This window comes from Helianthus annuus, chromosome 6, assembly GCF_002127325.2.
Source record: "Helianthus annuus cultivar XRQ/B chromosome 6, HanXRQr2.0-SUNRISE, whole genome shotgun sequence".
NCBI lineage: Eukaryota > Viridiplantae > Streptophyta > Magnoliopsida > Asterales > Asteraceae > Helianthus > Helianthus annuus.
Genome location: NC_035438.2, coordinates 29,915,489 through 29,936,521, shown reverse-complemented (window position 1 = coordinate 29,936,521; position 21,033 = coordinate 29,915,489). Strand labels below are relative to the sequence as shown.

The following is a 21,033-nucleotide window of genomic DNA, read 5'->3' as shown; positions in this document are numbered from 1 at the left end:
CCTCCCTAAAGGCAATGACTTGTTAAAGGTAGAGCATCAAACAGCTTCTTTTTATATATTACAGTTAGATTTGGAAATGGGCTTAGTATTGGGTACAGTTAGTCTTGATGACGCTATTCTCGAATTGGGCTTAGCATCCGACAACCCGACCCGGGCTGGATGCTAAGCCCAATTCGGGACTAACTTCATCAAGATTCAAGCATAATTTAATCAACTTCATTTTTGGTATATTTGAATATTATAATTTGTTTTCAACTAAACTAACTTCAATTCCTCCTATACTCTATTATGTTTCCATACTTTAAACAAAATACAATCACCAAATAAATAGGAACCCTAAACCTGTATACCGTGTTCAATTCAAGTAAATTACCAGTGCTTACTCGTTTTTGTTGAAGGAAGAAAAGAGCCTTAGGATCTCTGTAGCTCCGCTAACAACAAATTTCAAGATTTGTGGCGTCTCTTTTGTCTTCGAGCATCGAATACCGTTACGAAACCTCTGCAGACATTTTCAGTGAAATTCTATAAATTTGAGGAAAAAGAAGCATATAATGTTTAAAGATGAAGAGAAGTGTACTGTACTGGCGGGTGTGGTTGAATAATAGGAGGGTGCAATGGCAACCGCGCATGGAAGCAGATGCCTCCCGCCATCTTCATTCTCATCGTCTCTCTCCCACTCTCGTGTTTACTATAAATATCAGAGGAAAACTATTTTTTTTATTTATTTATTATTTATTTATTTATTTTTTTTTTTGTTTTGAAAACCATGAAATTAAAGGCAATTAGGCACTGTAGGCTGTTTAAAAAGCTCGTGGGGCTCGAAGCTTACTCAGATTTAGCTTGAAAAAAGCTCGTTCGATGCAAGGATGAGATTTTTTTTACCAAAATACCGGTACCGTACCAATATCGTACCGTATCGATCATAAACGGTACCGGTATCAGTAATAGATTTTTTGAAATTCGGTATCGGTAAAAAACGGTATCGGTACCGGTATTCTTCGGTAAATACCGGTATTAATACCGAAATTTATAATGAGTTTATGTATTTTGCTGTTATCTTAGATTACACTATGAAGTTATATTTTCTTGAGTATTGTTTTACAAAAACCAATATCAACTTTCTTTTGTTTGGTTATTTTTAATCAATTATGATGATTTTTTAGACATGTTGGAATTTGGATGTTAAAAGTCAAACCCATGGATGTTTAACTTTTGATTTTTTTGACTACTTAATATGTTTACCTTTTATTTACATTCCTCTATATATTACTCTAGTTTAGTTAATAATGGATCGATGGGTTGCACATGAAATTTTTTTAGGTAAAACAATGGATGACACCAAAGCGGTACCAATGTGGTAAAGTACCAAAATACCGGTACCGTATCGGTACCGAATCTATAAATACGGTACGGTAATCGGTATCCATATTTACTCAATTTCAGTAACGGTATTTATGGTGGTACCGGTATCGTACCGATCTCATCCCTAGTTCGATGTGGCTCAGTTTGAAAGTGAGCTAAGCCGAGCCGGCTTGGCTCGGTTAGAAAGTGAGTCTAGCTCGCTCGGCTCGTAACGAGCCAAATTTGACTCGATTTGGCTCGCATACCAGCTCGGCTCGGCTTAGCTCGGATTATTTTACTTTTAATATATTTTATTTTTATAAATACTATTATATATCACAAAAACTGATTATTATTTACATGTGATTAGGAGTGTAATTTGATATCTATACCACATTTAAAGGTTAATTATCATGCTAATGAACTTATATTGTATTTCGTTGAAATTAGGAACGTATTTTGGGTTGTTAAACTTGATTTTGGCTTGTAATGTATTAGGTTGAGCTTATTTTGGAGATGTTCTTTTGAGTTATTGAATAATGAGTAAATTACAAATTTTGTCCTTTATGTTTGTCCCAAATTTCAGGTGCTGTCCTTTACCTTTAAAATTGATGAGTTTTGTCCTTAACGTTTCAAAATACTGCACGTTATGTCCTTTAGCCCTAACTCAGTCAAATTTTTTTGTTAAATATGGTCATGTGACTTGCACATGAGGGCATGTTTGTCATTTTATCTTTCAGGGGTTACTTTGCAATAAATTATTATTCAGGGACTATTTATAAAACACTGGAAAATAAAAAAAAAAATATATAAAAACTCTCCATCATCTCCCTCTCTCTTCTCTCTCTCCTCTCTCTCTCTCTCTCTCTCTCTCTCTCTCTCTCTCTCTCTCTCTCTCATCACTTCTCCCCGTAACTAGAATGCAGCTCAGCTTTCACCATCATATTTTATTCACACACACCCCTTCATATAATCTTCATTCTGCCATCGATTCTTCTACTCTCTTCTTCATTCATCAAGAACCCTCCATTTTCATCCCATAAAAACCTCCAATACCACTTCAGATTCCAAACAAATTCAACCCATTTTCACCAAATTCACAATTTTTTTACTGATTGTGAAGTGGGTATTCCTCCAAAACCCCTATTACACACCCCTCTTTACTGGGTGTGTTTCAAGGTCACATCTTTTTCACCCATTTCATCAATTTTGACCCATTTGAAACCCCATTTAAAACGCATGCCTGCAGCCATGATTTGGGTGGTTTCCCCTAACTCTGAAGTGTGCAACCAACTGGGTTTCTTGGAAGCTACAAGAACACAAGATTCATCAAACAAACGGGGGCTTTCTATAAATGAAGTGGGTTTGAGGAGAAAAAGTGTGGCTCAGAGGGTGGTGGCTAACCCATCTGGATCTGAAGAGCTGGTGCGATGGTGGGAGGTGCCGGATCTAACAGTGGTGCGGTGGTGGACAGTGCCGGATCTAACAGTGGTGCGGTGGCAGGTGGGCAGTGGTGGGCGTTGGTGATGGGTGAAAAAGGTTAGATTCCATGTTTAGTGTCTCCGTGTCTCCGGCAACGACATTATATGGGTTAATCGACAGATATGGCATCCAAGGCTTGAGACAGGTGTTCAGCGACCTTGGTTTAGAAGTACCGGCCACCACCAGATCTGTTCTGACCCTTCATTAGGTTTTCATATGTTAATTTAATTGTAGTTTTTGTTTCTAAATTTGTGAATTAAGATTATCGATCGGATATATTTGTCTTCTTTATTGGATTCGTGGATTTGATGAGTTGTTTGGTTATAATATAAAATAATGAAAGATGATTGAACAAATTCAGATTAAAAGTTGCAGGTTTTGATTTTGATTTTAGGCTAGTGGGTTACCGTTGGGGGGGGGGGGGTTGGAGGTGGTGGTGGTGGTAAGTGGTGGGGTTGATGGTGGATGGTGGTGGTAAGTATGTCTGAGAGAGAGTTGAGAAAGAAAGAGAAATCTTTTTATTTATTTAATATTTTGTTTCTAATTTTTTAAAACTGGATGGATATTTAAGTTATTTATATATTTAGTCCCTGTAAAGCTGAAATGACAAAAATGCCCTCACATGTAAGCTACATGATCAGATTTAACTAAAAAATATAACTGTGTTAGGGTCAAAGGACATAACGTGCAGGATTTTGAAACGTTAAGGACAAAACTCATCGATTTTAAAGGTAAAGGACAGCGCCTGAAATTTGGGACAAACATAAAGGACAAAACTTGTAATTTACTCTTGAATAATATTTTAGATTACTGAATTTTAAAAGCCATGTATTGATATTTCTTTTCAAATTCGAGCCAAGCCAGCTCGGTTTAAAACCAAGCCGAGCTCGAGCTTAGATTTCCAGGTCGGTTTCAAATCCAAACCGAGCCCGAGTTTTGCCTTAGCTCGGCTCGGTTCGGCTAGTGAACAGCCCTAGGCTAGTGGTATTATTTTATGGGATGGGATTAGGCTCGTAAACCAGTAGGTCAATGATTCGATTCCTACAATGGAGATTTTTCTCATATTTACTGGGGTTTATTTTAAATTAGTGTATATGCATTATTACCTAGTGAAGTTGGATATGCCTGGGTGGTGGTTTTGCTGGTGGCACGATGGCACTCTAGTGGTCTGTTAGTCATCCAAATTTGTCGTTCAAAAAAATATTTTAGTTTAAACCAGTGGTAGCGCTATGCGGCAAAATTTGGTTTTTCTCAATATCGGTTTGGTTCATTACATTAATGGTATAATCTACGATACTAAATTAAAATACAACTTGGTTTTCAACATAATTTATATCAGAATGCATGCTGACAAAAAAAATATAAAAACAAACATGTGTATTTAATTTTTTGTAATTTAACAAAGACAAATTATTAGAGAAAAGTCAAATTAAATGAAATCTAAGTGCTTTAAATTCGCATATTATTTAAAGTATACGGAGTGAAATTGAAATTTAAAAAAATATTGAGTTGATTACTATTTGAGTCTTTGTGCTATAGTGGTTTTAACTACTTGACTCAAATCAAAGATCTTTTACTACCTAAGCACCTGATTTGTCCAATTATAAGTTTATAACTATGTGAATCTAATTACTAACGCTGTCCATAAAATCAGTTAAGTATAAGGGTACAAAATAACCGTAACATTTATGCTATACTCTACGCAATTGATCAACCACCGACAAATAACAAATGTATGCACTGACACTATAATATGGCCCCTGTAGGTCACGCCTATAATACGGTCCCGTAGGTAACTGTTTGTAACACGACCCCATAGGTCACCGTCTATATTGTGCAGTAATCATACTATAATACTTTACACTTATTACTATAGCACTTTAGCACTGTAAAAATATATACTATGTCTTAGACTAGAAGGTATGGGGGCCGGCTTGGCCCGGCTTGGCCCGGCGCCGGACCCCCACACCGCCCCCCTCTTCCGGCAAGCATCACAACCGGCAACCTCCAGCCGGGTGTGCCGGGCCATCCCCTCCTTCCTCCTCTCACATAACCTATACATACATACATACATATATATACATAAAGGGGTTCATCCCCCACCCCCTAGATCCATCCCCTCCAAGCCACTCCTACGTGGCGCCTATGTGGCGGCTCATCCCCTCCAAGCCCATCCAAACCATACCTTCTAGTCTTAGCTACTACTTTATCATAAACTATCATGTATCAAAGAAAACATATATACACTTTACTCTGAAAATTGTAGTGAGTATACACACCGCCTCAGAAACATAAAGTAAGGAGGGGTCTGAAACTCACATGCGTAGATGTCAAACTTTATCTGATACCATGTTGACATATCTCGAAATCATCCTATTTATGGTTCATAAGGGAAACAGGTCAAAGAAGACACATTCCCATACTAGCGTTGGAACATAACCATGATGTGCCTGAACTGGCATGAGACACCTTAAGAGACACCAAGTATCGCCTCTTCGTCAGGTGTCGCCTGCACAGCGGGGTGCCACCTCCGAAAACCCTAGAAACCTCCATTAATGACGAATTACTTTCTCGCTCATCATATTTATGTGAAGATTGATGTTTTTCAAGCCAAAATGTCAAATTGATGTATACCACATTTATAATCGTAAACACATGAAAACATGCAAACTTTAACATGAAATTACCTCGTTTTTTATCCAAACTCTAATCCGAACGCGAAAGCTTCGAGTTCCTCATTAAGCATACCCGGACACCTTCCCCAAAGTCCGTAAATGGATTAGGAATGATTCCTCGTTGATATTTTTTTACTATAGCTCGATTCCACCCAAAGCCAGGGTAAAAACCCGCCTTTAAGGATATAGATGGTGAATGAAGGTGGTTGTGGTTGATTTCTTCCTTTATATATGTGGTGGTAAATTGTATCTTTTGCCCCTCATAGACCTTCCATTTAAATTACCCATTTAGGCCTTAAAACCTAATTATTCTAATTAAATTCATATCCTTGACAAGCATGGTAAGTTGAATCCTGTGTTACGATCTTTGGGGTGTTACACATTATAAGAGTCTCAAATTCGTAGCATAAAGTACCACCATCCGACTATTCGATTAGTTTTTTTTTCTATATCATATGTATCAAGTATAAACATATATCTAAAATAAGTATGAGAGATAGAAATATTTTAGTGTGAGAGAGAGAGTTTCCAAAAGAGGTTCGGGAGATGCAATCCTATGAAAAGGATGTTTAACTTCCTCTATAGGTGTTCAGTAGGCCAACTATAATACGTTGATTTGGGTGGGCCAAATCCCATCGAATCGAACCAAATATAGGGGTACCATCTCCACTTCACGTTTGACACCAATACTTCTCTCTTTTATAATTGGGATTGGATTTATAACTTTGATTATAGTGTAGAAACATTAGAGATACGAAACTTCTATGGCTTTATATTAAACTTTACCCATTAGTTTTCAGCGGCACCTGGTGATGATAGGAGATTAGACGAGTAGGCGGCGATCCCTAGTTCGATCCTTTAACTGAACGGGTTTTACCTCACCGCACTGTTGTGCCTTCGGGCGAGTGTTCACGGGCTTCTGCCCTAGGTGAGGGTTTTCCTCGGTTCAGAGACCAGTGTATCCCGATGTGATGAATTTCGACAGTAGCCAATTTAAAGGATTCGTTGGCCGTTCAAAAAAAAAATTATACAGCATTTATAGGCGTCTTTTTTGTCCTATTCATTTAATAAGCAACAAAACCAATGAAGTCTAGGCAAAACCATTTGTCTTTGTGTGAATCCAAATTTAGTAGCTCCGTTTCTTATTTACAATGCACCCCAATTTTTTTTAACAAGAATCTCTATCTATAATAAAACAACAAAAGGTTGGGACACATGTCCCCTCCACATTCATTTGAGACACATGTCCCCTTCTCCTTTCATTTGCTATTGTGTTCGTCAATAAGCCTATCCACGTATCATTATTCTGAACCGGGTTTTTTTCTCCATGTATTCTTGCAAACCCTATTCCTTTCCCCAAAATATTCAGCCGTTTCTACTCTTCCCTGTCTCTGCAACTCAAGCCGAACTTCTCATTTTCTTCAAAATATTACATTGTTCTTCTTTATCTCTCTCTAATATTACCCACCTAAGATACGCCTCTGCAGAGTCCTATTCAGTAGGGTTTCTCTAATCCCATTCAGTAGGATTTTAAATCCAAAACAGATCCTGAATCAGCACACACAAAATTGAAAGTAAAGAACGATGATGAGAGTTTCGGTGTTAGAAATAGACACAGTTCCGTCTTCTTCTCTTAATGACACCTCTAATCGGGTAAACACTCTGTGTTTCTTTTATTAATTCGATGTGTGTAACACCCTAACCCGAAAGGGGCTGACATGTCACTCTTACAGATATCAATCCCACAAATCTATAAGTGAATCCTAATTACATTTTCTTACTTTACTGAAATGAAACAAAACTTGATCTTCAAAGCACTCCTCACTTATTTCCCCAACTTCCCCATATTACCTGTCAAACAAATAAGACAAACACAAAAAGAAAAATACGGCTGAGCCAAAAATTTGCTCAGTAACGGAGAAATCAACAGTACATGTAAAGACGAACAAATGGGAACGAAACACCACATAACGGAAGCTGAACCGGGACTGATATTGAACCACATTTGAAACTAAAACAATTTTCCTTCTTTCAAATAGTTTTATTATAATATAATATTGTTTACAAATCCCAATTACTTTAAAACAAGAAAATTATCGAAATTACTATATCATGAATAAACATTTAGATTTAAATCAAAATCTAATGATAACTCGAATTTCGTAACAAATAATTATTTAGTCAAAACAACTATATTTCTAATTTGAATATATATATATATATATATATATATAGGGTAGGGTTCCAGCGTGAACAACCTCCCAAGCGTGAACTGCGTGAACTGATCTGGGCCCTTGATTTCCTTTTTAGTTGTTAAGGGTAGGATTGTAATTATATAAAAAATAGATTTAAATCATTATTTTAAAAATTAAATTAAGTTACATCTTTCCTAATTTAAATTCATTATCCACATTATGTTTTATTTATTAATAAGATAATTATCAAAAAAACAACAAATCACCATATTTCAATTTTTATTTTTATTTCAGATTCATCATAATCGAATTTTGATTTTTAAGATCCACGTAACCTTCATATTTTAGCGGGATACACATGTGTACTTGGATATAAATAGAACAGTACACATGTGTACTCAGCATCGTACATATGTGTAATTAGCTACATAATACATACATAGAAACAATACCTGTAAAACTATTTTATATTTAACAAATTACAAGTTCCATAATGTTTTCCAAACCAAACAAAAAAAAACATATAATTACAAGTTCCAGTTTGGTAGAAACAATAAACCCAACATAATCGGAAAAAACAGAAAACATAATCTTTTACAGTTATTCGCCACGTTATATGCTGAAACATCCTTATCGACCAAGCAAACAAACATATGTGAATCATCCTTATCGACCTCATACGTGAATCATCCTTGTCGACCTTCCGTCTCCACTTTTCTCATTACGAAATCTCCTATAATAGCACAAAAAAACTCATCAACTAATATTTTGCATAATTCACAAGTGTACATCAACAACCTTACACATTCAATACACAAAAAAATATGAGATATCACAAAAACAGACGCTATACACATGTGTACATCGCGTTAAAATCAGAATGCACATGTGTACATCGCATTAAAAACAGAGCAAAATCAGAATAAACATGTGTACATCGCTTTAAAACCAGATCAAACTCAGAATACACATGTGTACATCGCATTAAAACAGAGCAAAAATCAGAATACACGTGTGTACATTGCATTAAACATTGTACCAATAATCATTAAAATTAAATATTAACTAATAAATAAATAAAGTAAAACATTAAAAAGGAACCCAATATTTAGGATCTAAAATTTAGATTAGAGATGGGCATAAAAAAACATATATTTAACAACCTTTTATGATCTGACAAGTTTCAATTGTTGTTGAATAAAGATTGGGCTGCAACTATTTGATCAAAGTGATTCACGTGATTTTTTATAAAGTGACGAAAATTGTGATCACACCTTAATTCTCATTTGACCAACACTATAGTGGATCTGACAATTCAAATCACATGCAATCACACATGAGTCTGATCACCTCATGTAGACTGACAAACAATTTCTTGGGCCGATGAACACATGTATCAATTTAAAAAACGATTGGGCCGCTGATTATGGATAATCACAAGAACTGACAATTTATCAGATCAAAACTAAAAAAAACCGGTTTCAAAAAATACCCAGGTCAATATTGAATCATAAAAGTGAGTGCTTACGAAGAAAGGAGATACTTAGGTATGAAACTCGGAAGAAATACGGAGACTGGGACCTCGCGGCGGAGTGTCTGGTGCAGATCGTCGACGGCGAATGGTGGAGGCGGTAGGGATGGATGGAGTCGGACGGTGCTTGGGATTTTGTTCACGCTTGGGATCCGGCGAATGTGAGAGAAAAAAATGGATCTTGAATAAATTTTGAATATTGATTTGTGAGATTGAACGAGATTTATGGAATAATTTAAAATGGAAATTACAAATGTACCCTTTTTCATTTAATTAATTAGTAACAATTAATCAAATAATTACCATCATGCCATTGACTTAAAATCTCAAGATGATAAAAATCAAGGGCCCAGATCAGTTCACGCAGTTCACGCTTGGGATTTTGTTCACGTTTGAACCTAATCCTATATATATATATATATATATATATATATATTTAATTAACAAAATAGTTTAGATAACATAAGTTTTGAAAACAGAGTCATTTAATACTTATAAAATTTTGTAAACCAATACCGTAAACCAATCAGTCTAAAGACAAATATTGAGGCGGACACCAGAACAAATGCTGAAAACATATACTGACAGATACAAACTAGCGTACAACACGACATGTGAATTTAAGCCAAAACCGAAACTAATATTAAGACGAATACTGAGACAAAACCGATACGGATACTGAGTCGAAACAACTATAACTAATACAAAACAGAATCAGATACTGAACATAAGGGCAGACATACAGAAAGAAACATCAAATGGTACCGACGCGTAATAAATCTAAATTATGGCACTGAAACAAATACTTATGTATCTTGAATCCCAATACTTATACAAAACAGATACTGAACACAATCAGAGGCATATAAACTTATCACACATATCATAAAAGATACAAGACATACGTGACTACATATAACAATAACACAAGTCACGTAATATAGAAGCACCCACGAGCCTAAACAGAGGGGTACATAGCTAGCTAGTCCATGCACTGAGACGGTGCGTGTAGGCGTACACACATTGTTCCATCTCAACAGGAGTCAGGAGTCAGAGCTAAGATCGATCTATTCGCCTCTAGGGGCCAGGTGCTACACAAGCACAAACTAGAGACGCCGTGAACTTTAGTTACGCACCGTCACGATGAGTGCCATGTCGTTGACGCCTCAACGACAAGTCTTATAATTGCTCGGGTGACAGAGTACAACACCGTATCATAAATAAACGTATCATATGGGAACATGCAATAACGAGCAAAGGATTTAAAGTCTATTGCATGCTATTATATATATACTAGTCATATAACAAATACCAAACAGAGACGACCAACGAAAACATCCGTACTACAAAGTAACGGACTTGAATTAAAATACTATGATGACAAGAACAAGAACACGTACCGAGTGACGAAAATAAAAATTATACTATGATGTAAAAGAAACAGAATCCGTACCTTAGGTGTAGCAAAGCAAAGCATTGCAAGATAAAGTTAAGTCACCCTTAAATAAACACGGAAACCTACATTTTAAATTATCTCAAAAATTAGACTTACTGAACCTAGATTATGATGTCCAATTCATTCACTGATTAACGTTCCGATGACTTAGCGTTTCATGCTCATCATGTTGTTTATCAAAGAAAAGATACAAGAATACATAATTAGTACTCGACTTATACCCGTTTCTCATTTGCAAAAGGAAAAAAAAAGCTATTTCCAAATAGTTTAGAAAACATATTCTAGGATGCTACAAAAATAACTCATATTAATTACTTGACGTATATTCCATATTAGTTACAAAAACTGTAGTGCATATATTAAACTTATTATTCATGACCCACCAAATTTAACTGCTAAGATTCTAATACTAACAATATAAGGTTTTGCTTATGTCGTTTACTTGCAACTTATATTATAAAACATAGCTTAATTTAATACCTCATATACCCATATACTAATATAGATGCTATACAACTAATGTAATGTAATAATTTACTCATCAGTTTATCATTTACATCCTTTGTGGGTCCAGCCGAACAACAACAAGCAGAGCCAAAAACCTATTTCAACCCACCTATACTTACACACACCTGTAACATACACATGCAACAGACATCAAAATAAATCTCTACACACACTCACGCATCAACAATAACCATGCAACCAATTAACACAGGCTTCATGCACAAATCGACACACATATACTAGGTACCACACATCACAACAACTACATACGCATTTAATCCGATCATGGACTCTTGTTCATTGATGCGTGTGTAGTGTAATATATTTTAGGTGTATATTTTAAGCCCTTTTACACTTTTTAGCCAAGTTTTAAATTTATAAAACACGATATTTACTAACACTAAACACACATATGGGCAAGTGCACCTATCGTGGACGTAGTATAGTGTTGGTAAGATACCGAGGTCGTCCAAGGACACAAGAGCTTTTAATACCGGTTTATCCTCAACGTCTAATCAAATCAAAAAGTTAGAAAAAGGTTTATTAAACTAGAAAAATAAAACTAACTAAAATGCTGAAAAGTAAAATAAAAGTAAAAACAGATAGACAAGATGAATCACTTGGATCCGACTCGTGTGTAGTGTAACCTTTGATTATTTCCGCACTTTTGCACTTGTTTAAGAGATTATCTTAGTTATTGTAATATGCCCCTCTTTTGAAGGTGACGTTACCCTCAACCCAGTAGTTTGAGTCAGCAAGGATACAATCCTAAAGGGTCGGATTATTGAAAGATAATTAATTAAGTTATTAATGCATAATGTGGTAGGCCCCTCTTTTGAAGGTGACGTTACCCTCGGCTAAGTAGTCTGAGTCAGCAGGGATACAGTCCTAAGTAGTCGGGTTAAAGTTTTAATAGTAGTTTAACTTATGAGGGGGTCAAAGAGTTTGGACCCCCGCCATCCAATACCGTTGGGTATTGAAGGAGGTCCTACTAAATTTGACCCAGGTCCTTTGAAGGATCTATACACTGAACAATGGCAAAACTCTTACCAAACCGTTCCCTTAACCCCCGATCAGGTAGCCAACATACCTCTATATAGACCGTGGAGATATGAATGGTGAAAATCTTTTATTTTATAAAGACAGTAAAATAATGCCAAGACACCACGGACAAACGATAAGAAAGAATCACCTTCAGCATAAGAAACTAGTTATTAAAGTCATTAATACATAACCAATTAAAAAGTGCGAAAAGATTAAAAATAAAAAGTATTACACTAAACACTTGTCTTCACCAAGTGATGTAAGAGACTTAGGCAAACATGGCCTTTGATTGTCAAGAACTCTTACGATCAATCTTGGATCCCGAGACGACTCACACACACTATGATGGGCAATGGATGATGGTGGTGGATGATGGTGTTGTGATGGTGGTGGGTGAAGTGTGAGAGAGGTGGTGTGCCAAAGGATGAGTTGCAAGAGCTCCAAGCACTCCTATTTATAGGCTGAACAGAAGCTCGGACACAGCCCCGTGTCCATTGGGCACGGCCCCGTGTCCATCCTCCTCTATTTCTTCATTAAATGCAGTTTGTCTGCATTAGTTGATCACGCCCCCGTGTCTGCTGAGCACGACCCCGTGTGCAGAAGCATATCTGTACTATCAAGATTTGCCTGGATTCCGCGAATCTTATAGTTGACCACGGCCCCGTGTCCGCTGAGCACGGCCCCGTGGTAGGCGATGGAAGCTTCTACAACTTTGTCTTTTCTGCTGACACTTGGGCACGCCCCCGTGCTCACTGAGCACAGGGCGTGTTCAGCCTTCTGTTCTCTTGTTTTACTTGGGAAGATGCTGTCGGGAGGTCGGGCATGCCACGTTTGTTCCTTTTCTTGTATTTATGTTAGATTTAGCTGCCTTTTTGCTTCTTTTGTTTATTTGAGCTCATTTAATACTGAAAATACAAAAGGAAGACAAAAGCACACTTTTTCCAACATTAGTACTAAAAAATGGGTTAGTTTTATGCCACAATTGATGTAATTTGTATGTTGCATTTTGTGCACATCAAATACCCCCACACTTGAATCTTTGCTTATCCTCAAGCAAAACTCCTTATAATGTGGCTTTTTCACTCCCAAATGGAATGGTTAGAAGATAAGGTTTTTGGGCTTGTCATAGAGTGTCGGGATTTCCAAGATTCTTTATTAAGTTTTATTTTTATTTATTTACAATCCTATTCGTCATGATTTATTAAAGACATTACATAAGATAAATTACTTATTAGGGCATAACATGCCTTTTTAAAAATTTCATTTATATACAAGTTCACACACCTCACGGGGAATCACTCAACACTCGGCCGAAGATGTATTTTAGTGAATCACTCGAGAGCGGCATGGAACATACTCCTACCATAAGCTTGCCAAACAATCAGTCATCCTCCTTTTTAACTATATACCTTTGTAAATATCAAGAGAACTTTTTGGGTGAAGGGTTAGGCTTGGGCTAAAGGTGGGTGGTTGGGTTAGTGGTTAGTAAAATGGCGAAAAGCGTAAAAAGCATCGGTTTTTGAAAGTCTTTTTATTTTTGACAATTTATTTTATTTTGATGAACCATTTCTTTCAAACAAAGTTATTTTTGATAAACTTGTTTGTTTATTTGGTTTCATCATTTTTTTTTCATAAGTCATAAGAAAAGCCGAGCTTTGTTACTAAAAGAAAGGGTTAAAATGAAAAAAGGGTTTAGGTGGGTAAAAAGGGTGTTTGTTTTGGGTTAAGAAATGAAAAGGTTTAGGCTCAAAGGGGTTAACTAGGGGGATTTTGGGTAGGTGGTAAAAAAAAAGAAAAATAATGGTGTAGAAAGAAAAGGGTTAGTCCTAATGCCTCCATCATTTACTTACTCGGGTTTAAGTTGGTAAGGACCGGGAATGCATTGTCATGGCAAGTTCTAGAGTTGTAAGAACCAAGCGGCTATTCACACAAGAAACGAAAAATGAGCATTTAGTGTAAAGATATGTATTTGTATGCTCAATAAAGGCTCAAAACTCACTTTTGTGGGAATGGGTTTTTATGTGATCAAGTATATATAATCAAATTTTAACTAAGTTTGTCATGCCATTTCATAATTTTCTTATGTTGGTTCTTTTTATCACGACGCTATTGGTTGTAAATTTGTAAAAATATAACCTTGTTAGAACTTGAAATTTCCAAATTAAACCTAGACAAGTAAAAAGAAAATGAAAATTTTTGAAAAAAATTTGGGGTGATTAGCGGTTCCAATAGAGTTTTGTGTAAGGCTTGTTAATTAGGACTTGCAAGATTCAAAGTTTTAGCATCCCCCCACACTTAAATTACACATTGTCCTCAATGTGTCCCAAAAATTAAGTTTTTAGGTTAATTGAATGTGTAAAAAAGTGTGAAAAACAAAATTTCATGTTACTGGTACTCTGGACACGCCCCGTGGTGACCGGGCACGGCCCCGTTTTCAAGTGCTAGTAACAAAAGTTTGTAAAAAGAAACAGAAGCCTGGACACGGGGCGTGTTCAGTGAACACGGCCCGTGTCCAGTTACCTGAACTGGGCATTTTCTGCAGATTGTGCAGCACGGGGCCGTGTCGGGCGGACACGGCCAGTGCTGAACTTACTGTAATGAAGAAATTTTGTCGGGAAGCTCTGTTTTCGTGCATGGGGTGCTGTTTCTCATTTCCCTTGTCATCCTTCACCATCCCGAGCGTGTTTTATTCCTGAAAATTAAAATTGAACTAAAAAACATAAAACTTAATCTAAACTAAGGATAGTTCCGCGGAATGCCTCCGTGGTCCGCCACGTTTATAAGGCTCCTTGGCTAGACCCAAAGCCTGATCATATGTTACTCAAGCGGGATGTTTTGCATCCCATGCACCGTCGGAGAGCATCATCCAAGCTTGAGTCGATGCCCTTCATGTAGTTGACCGGATCTTCGTCTTCCACTCTTTTTCCAACCCCAAACTTTACTTCCTCTTCCCCAAACTTCAATGTTAGTGTTCCGTCATTCATGTCTACCACTGCTTGTGCTGTGGCTAGAAATGGCCTCCCTAGGATGAGAGGGACTTCAGCGTCTTCTTCCATGTCTAGTATGACAAAGTCGGCCGGGAATACGAAATTTTCGACTTTGACCAATAGATTTTCAGCGACACCTTGTGGATATTTGACGGATCGGTCAGCAAGTTGTATGCTCATCTTTGTAGGGCTCGTGTTTCCTAGGCCGAGTCGTTTGAACATTGAAGCGGGCATGAGGTTTATGCTAGCCCCAAGATCGGCTAGTGCATTGCGAATGGGGGATTCCCCAATTGAGCAAGGAACTGTGAAGCTTCCAGGATCAATCTTCTTTTGCGGGAGTTTGTTGAGTAGTATGGCGGAGCATTCTTCGCCTAAGTTAACTAATTGCAATGATTCAATTTTCCTTTTATGAGTGTGGAAGTCCCTCATAAATTTTGAATATTTAGGCATTTGAGTTAGGACTTCGATAAATGGAACATTAACATGCAATTGTTTTAATAAATCTTTGAACTTTGTGAATTACTCATCGGTCTTTTGACGAATTAACCGACCGGGGTATGGAACCGGAGGAGCCTTAGTAGGCTCTTGAATTGGAGGAGAAGCCTTCTCTTGTTGGGGCGGTGTTGTGCTTCCCTCAGTTGGCGGTGGTGGAGCCTCTTTGGAACCCACGATACGATTTCTCAATGTTATGAGATGGACTTGTGCTTTCGGGTTGGTTTCAGTATTACTTAGTAACGCGCCTTCTGGTCTCTCGGAGAAATTTTGAGCTAATTGATTTATTTGTTTTTCAATGTTTTGTATACTAGCTTGTTGATTTCTAAAATTCGATTCCAATTGTTGAAATCGATCCGAGTTTTTCTTTTCAGTATCGGAGATGAGGCGAGATACAGTATCTTCAAGCCTTTCTCGTCCACCTTGTTGTTGAGAGAAATTTTGTGACTCGTTTCTTGGTTGTTGAAAGTTTGTTCGTTGGTTTAGGTTTTGTTGGTTACTACTATTGCCGGGTTCTCTCCAACCAAGGTTAGGGTGGTTACGCCATCCTTGGTTGTAGGTACCCGTTGGAGGACCCGACGGCCTAGGTCTGTTGTCAATGTAGTTTACCGACTCTGGTTGATCATCTGTTTCTTTCATACAACTCCAACTTTCATGTGGCCCACCACACCCTTCACAAGCCATAACCGAGATTGTTTTTGTCATTTCTAACTTTTTGATTTTTGAAGAAAGGGCCTCGATTTGGGCTTGTAAAGAAGTGCTTTCATCAACCTTATGGGCGCCCGGGGCAATAGATTTATTGCCTCGGGGAGTGTGCCACTGAAAATTGGTTTGAGCAATTTCCTCAATTTGATTGTATATTTCATGTGGGCGGCGATTACCTAAAAGTCCCCCGGAGCTAGAGTCAAGTGTTTGTCTTGTGTGTGGCAACAACCCATTGTAGAAAGTGGATACTTGTTGTCATACCGCAAGACCGTGATGAGGACACTTTCGCAATAGCTCCTTGAACCTTTCCCAAGTTTCATATAAGGATTCCCCATCCTCTTGTGAATATGTATTAATTTCAGTCATTAATTTAGCCGTTTTAGCAGGAGGGAAATACTTATATAGAAACTTTTGGGCTAGTTCATCCCAGGTGTTTACCGAGCCAACTGGGAGGGCGTTGAGCCAAGCCTTTGCTCGGTCCTTTAGTGAAAATGGAAACATCCGAAGGCGGATGGCGTCGTTTGATGCTCCATTGATCTGAAAGGTATCACATATTTCTAAGAAATTAGTAATATGTAGATGGGGATCCTCGTCCGCAAGCCCATGGAAGGTTGCGGAGTTTTGAAGCATTTGTATCAAATATGGACGAAGTTCGAAGTTGTTAGCTTCGACATTCGGTGTATTGATAGCGGCGCCGAGATTACCTACGGTGGGTCGAAGGTAATCCATGAGGGTACGTTGGTCCGCCATTGGAAGTGGGTGTGACAACTCGTATTTCAAACCTCTTATTGTACTTTGATTATGTGATTATGTGAACTTGTTGATTAATTGAATGTTACGTGTTATGTGACTTTGTGTAACGAACGTATGTATATGACAACATTACAATAACCCGATCACACAAGCCTAATCGGTTTACACAACTTGTACTCGAAACCCAAAAAGGGCAGCCCATGTATGGGTTTGGCCCACTCCTTTTATACGCATACAAACACCCATCATTGGGGTTTTGTTTATCATAGCTTGCAAAGCACAACACACACAAAACCCTACTCTCTCTTTCTCTCCTCTCAAAGTCGACGACAACACCCATCCCATCTCCCTCGAAGCTTTTGATTCAGATCATCCTCATTCTATCTTAAATCGGTTAGTGTTTCATGATTGTTAAATGATGTTATGATTTCATGATTTTATATGATAGTTAGGGTTGCATGTATGATGAACAATGAGGTTTATGTGATGATGTTTATGTAAATCGGATGCCATAATATTGATCTAAGAACCGAATGAATGCATGTAATCGGCTGTGTGTTTGTGTGCTCGGATTAAAGCCATGATCGAGTATGATGTGTTGTATGATTTTAATCCTATGGTCTAATAGCTAATGTGTAGGTCGTTGTTATGTTTTGAATATGATTCGAGTTCATATGAATTGGTGATGATTGCTTGGTTTGATCGAGTATTTGTTAAGTTTGAAACTGTTAGAATTGATTGTGACAAATAAAGAATGTAAATGATTTCCTTAAATTTAGAGATTTCCATAATTGATCACACAATAGCAATCGCACAAGGGTTCTGATCGCACAAGAGCTCAGTCGCACAAGCTAGAATATGATAGGGTACAACTGATAATACACTATGTACTGTTAGTCGTGCATGATCGCACAAGACTTGTGGATCGCACAAGGCAGTGCTGATCGCACAAGGCTTGGGCCACACACATATGTTGAACCTTGATACGCTGTTGGGCTGAACAGCCCAAACCACAATCACACAACCCAACTGGATCGCACAAGTCGTCCGGATCGCACAAGTCACCCGGATCGCACAAGATCATTGTTGTCATTATTTGGGCCGAGTATGCTGTGGACTTCTTAATTGTTGGGCTGGGTTTATATTGGATCGCACAACATGCTGTGGATCGCACAAGGTTGTGCTGATCGCACAACATGTTGGGCCGGGTAGTGTTTGGGTTTCAACTACCCACTCGCACAAGATGTTATTGGGCCTACATTGTTATCTCAGCCCAATACAACCTGATCGCACAAGTCGGATATGTTATGTAATTAACTGTTAACGTGTTTGCCATGATCAATACGTGTTCGAAACATGTTAGCTTATGTGTAAACTTATGTGCACTACTTGAACCAAAACCTGACTTCTTCGGTAACCATGTTAGGACGTGGTTGACCACATATAGCTCAAGTTACCTTTTCGTGTATCTACCGAGCAAACCAAGGTGAGTTCACACTCTTCCAAGGCATGGGATTCTCCGGTGGGTAGGGAATGGGATTGAACAATTACACGTACTTTCACTATTACTAGACTATTTACCATCATCCTCAGATAGCGAAGGGCACATACGTAAAACCTACGTAAATTTGTACTTACCACTGTCCTCAGGTTGCGAAGGGCACTTACGTAAAACCTACGTAAACTCATACATACTATTGTCCTCGGGTTGTGAAGGGCACTTACGTAAAACCTACGTAAATCTCACACGTACCACTGTCCTCGGGTTGAGAAGGGTACTTACGTAAAACCTACGTAAACCTCATACGTACTCCTGTTCTCGGGTTGAGAAGAACACTTATGGTTACAACTAGTCTAGTACATACAACATGGGAAGCCCCCACTGACTGAACATACTATTGGCCTAGTAGACTCAGCTTGATTATGAAACGAACTTACGATACCTGAACGAATACATTAACTGATTAATCAACTATGAACTCGCTCAACTTTGTTGTTGACTCTCTGATTGCATGCCTTGCAGGACGTTAGGTGCTCATGGAGCTTGCACTGGAGGCGCGATCATTGTGGGAACATGGACTGTTGAGTTCCATGTTAAACTTTTACAGTTTATGAGCTTATTACTTATGTTTGGGATTTCACAATTATGCTTCCACTAAACACTTGACTATGATTTGTTTTGAACACCTTTTATATTGATGGGTTGAATTTTACTTACTTATAATGTTCAATATGATTGGTGGCTTGATCCTGGTCATGTCACGCCTCCAAGCGGTGGTACTCCGCGTGTGGATTTTGGGGGTGTGACAGATTGGTATCAGAGCCATTGGTTATAGTGAACTTGGTTTTAATAAGGGGAAAAAGTTTTTGTTAAAACCAGACTATAACCTGTACAGTGCTCAACGATCCACAACGACGCTTCGCTCCACGTGCAAGACTCAATACTTTAGGTAATGTGATTTAAGTTGATATTGCCTACCTACTAGGGGTTCTTTTGCATGATGTGTGGTCTATGGTATAATTATTAGAACAGTAGCATGTTGCCTGTTATCCCTATTGCGCCCCATGTGGCACACAAACGTTTAACTACTTGACAAGAGGTGGTCAAACCCCTTTCTAATTGCTCGTCACCCTGCTACGACTGCTTATGCATTCTATCTATTTGTATGCTTATCTCGACATGACGTCGCCACTTGACCTTCCGTACATCCGGCTTGTACGCCAACAACCACGTAGACCAAGACCGACTCGAATGAACTTGGGATTGGGAGAACTACACCCACGCATCCCTGTTGACGAACCTCATCATCTCCACTGGTTGTCTATACCAGAAACGAAGCAGCCACAATTACTCGCGTTCGTCGTTTTTGCATCTAGCAACCCTACCAACCAAATTCTGTTTTGGACAAGTGATATACCTTCGTGACTGTGATGCAACAAACTTTCCTTTTGTGCCATGCCGCCATATACCACTACTGGAAAAATTGCTTCTAGACAGCAGGTTAACTAGTTGAAATCTTCGGTTATCGATGGACCCTTGTTTACAGTCAATTCTTCGTATGAGCTTCAGTAACTCCCTGTTATCTCGATTTGGCAACCAATGTAATGAAACGCCAACAACCATACCACGATTTTCACCAAACACGAGACTACCTCACTACCCTGTTGGATGGTTCATTCTCATTCTATTTGACTAGCTCTCTCGTATACTCAACCTGGTGAATGGATGCCGTTGCTGGTGATGTAGTCTTCAAGACGTTTGAGGACGGAGTTATGGATCAGTCGACCTACCAGCGAGCACGATAAATTTTACGTTTGCATGACCGACCTTACCCTACAAGAGACGTACTCTATTTCGTGATAGTTTTCTCGCTTATGCGAAATCTTTGCACTAGCTCATGCACCGACTCATGATTATTGATTGTTAGTATGTCCGCTTTCTACCATTGGCTTAGACCAAGCCATCACACCCTTACCACAGCAACGTTACGATCTCGCTCCCCCATGACGAGCCACTGAAGCGAACACCCTCTAGCTTAGAGAATTATGGAAGGCGGCTTTCGATCATTAGTGATCACTCCTCGAAACCCTGAGAATGGTGATGTAATGCTGATACGATTATACTCTTGAGCGCGTTTACACGTCTCTCCTAGGAACCTCATGCATACGCAGACGTACGTTGGATTCAACTGCACGACTTTAGGAAACTACCCCTGGCTCGGTTACTTGCAGGAAGAAACACAAACACACCTAAGATCACGGATTCTGGTTTCTCCCTTGCCTGTGGGCGATTCCAACAACTACTGGTGGAGGACACAGTGGGCAACGACATACTTTATCTTAACTATACCCAACTTGCGTACAG

At 38.4% G+C, this 21,033-nt stretch overlaps 1 protein-coding gene and 1 non-coding gene across 2 annotated transcripts in view; one reads left to right on the top strand and one right to left on the bottom strand.

Moving 5' to 3' along the window:
- Window positions 1-21,033, bottom strand: part of LOC110896057 — a 40,373-nt gene that overhangs the window by 2,065 nt on the left and 17,275 nt on the right. The window contains exons 4-5 of the mRNA XM_035974087.1: window positions 578-683; window positions 384-499 (exon numbers count right to left, since the gene is read on the bottom strand). Of these exons, the coding sequence (XP_035829980.1) occupies window positions 384-499; window positions 578-683 (222 nt within the window). The remainder of the gene's footprint in view (window positions 1-383; window positions 500-577; window positions 684-21,033) is intronic.
- Window positions 16,681-16,787, top strand: LOC118479929. Its single transcript, XR_004861571.1, has one exon. It is a non-coding gene; the product is annotated as a small nucleolar RNA R71 (small nucleolar RNA).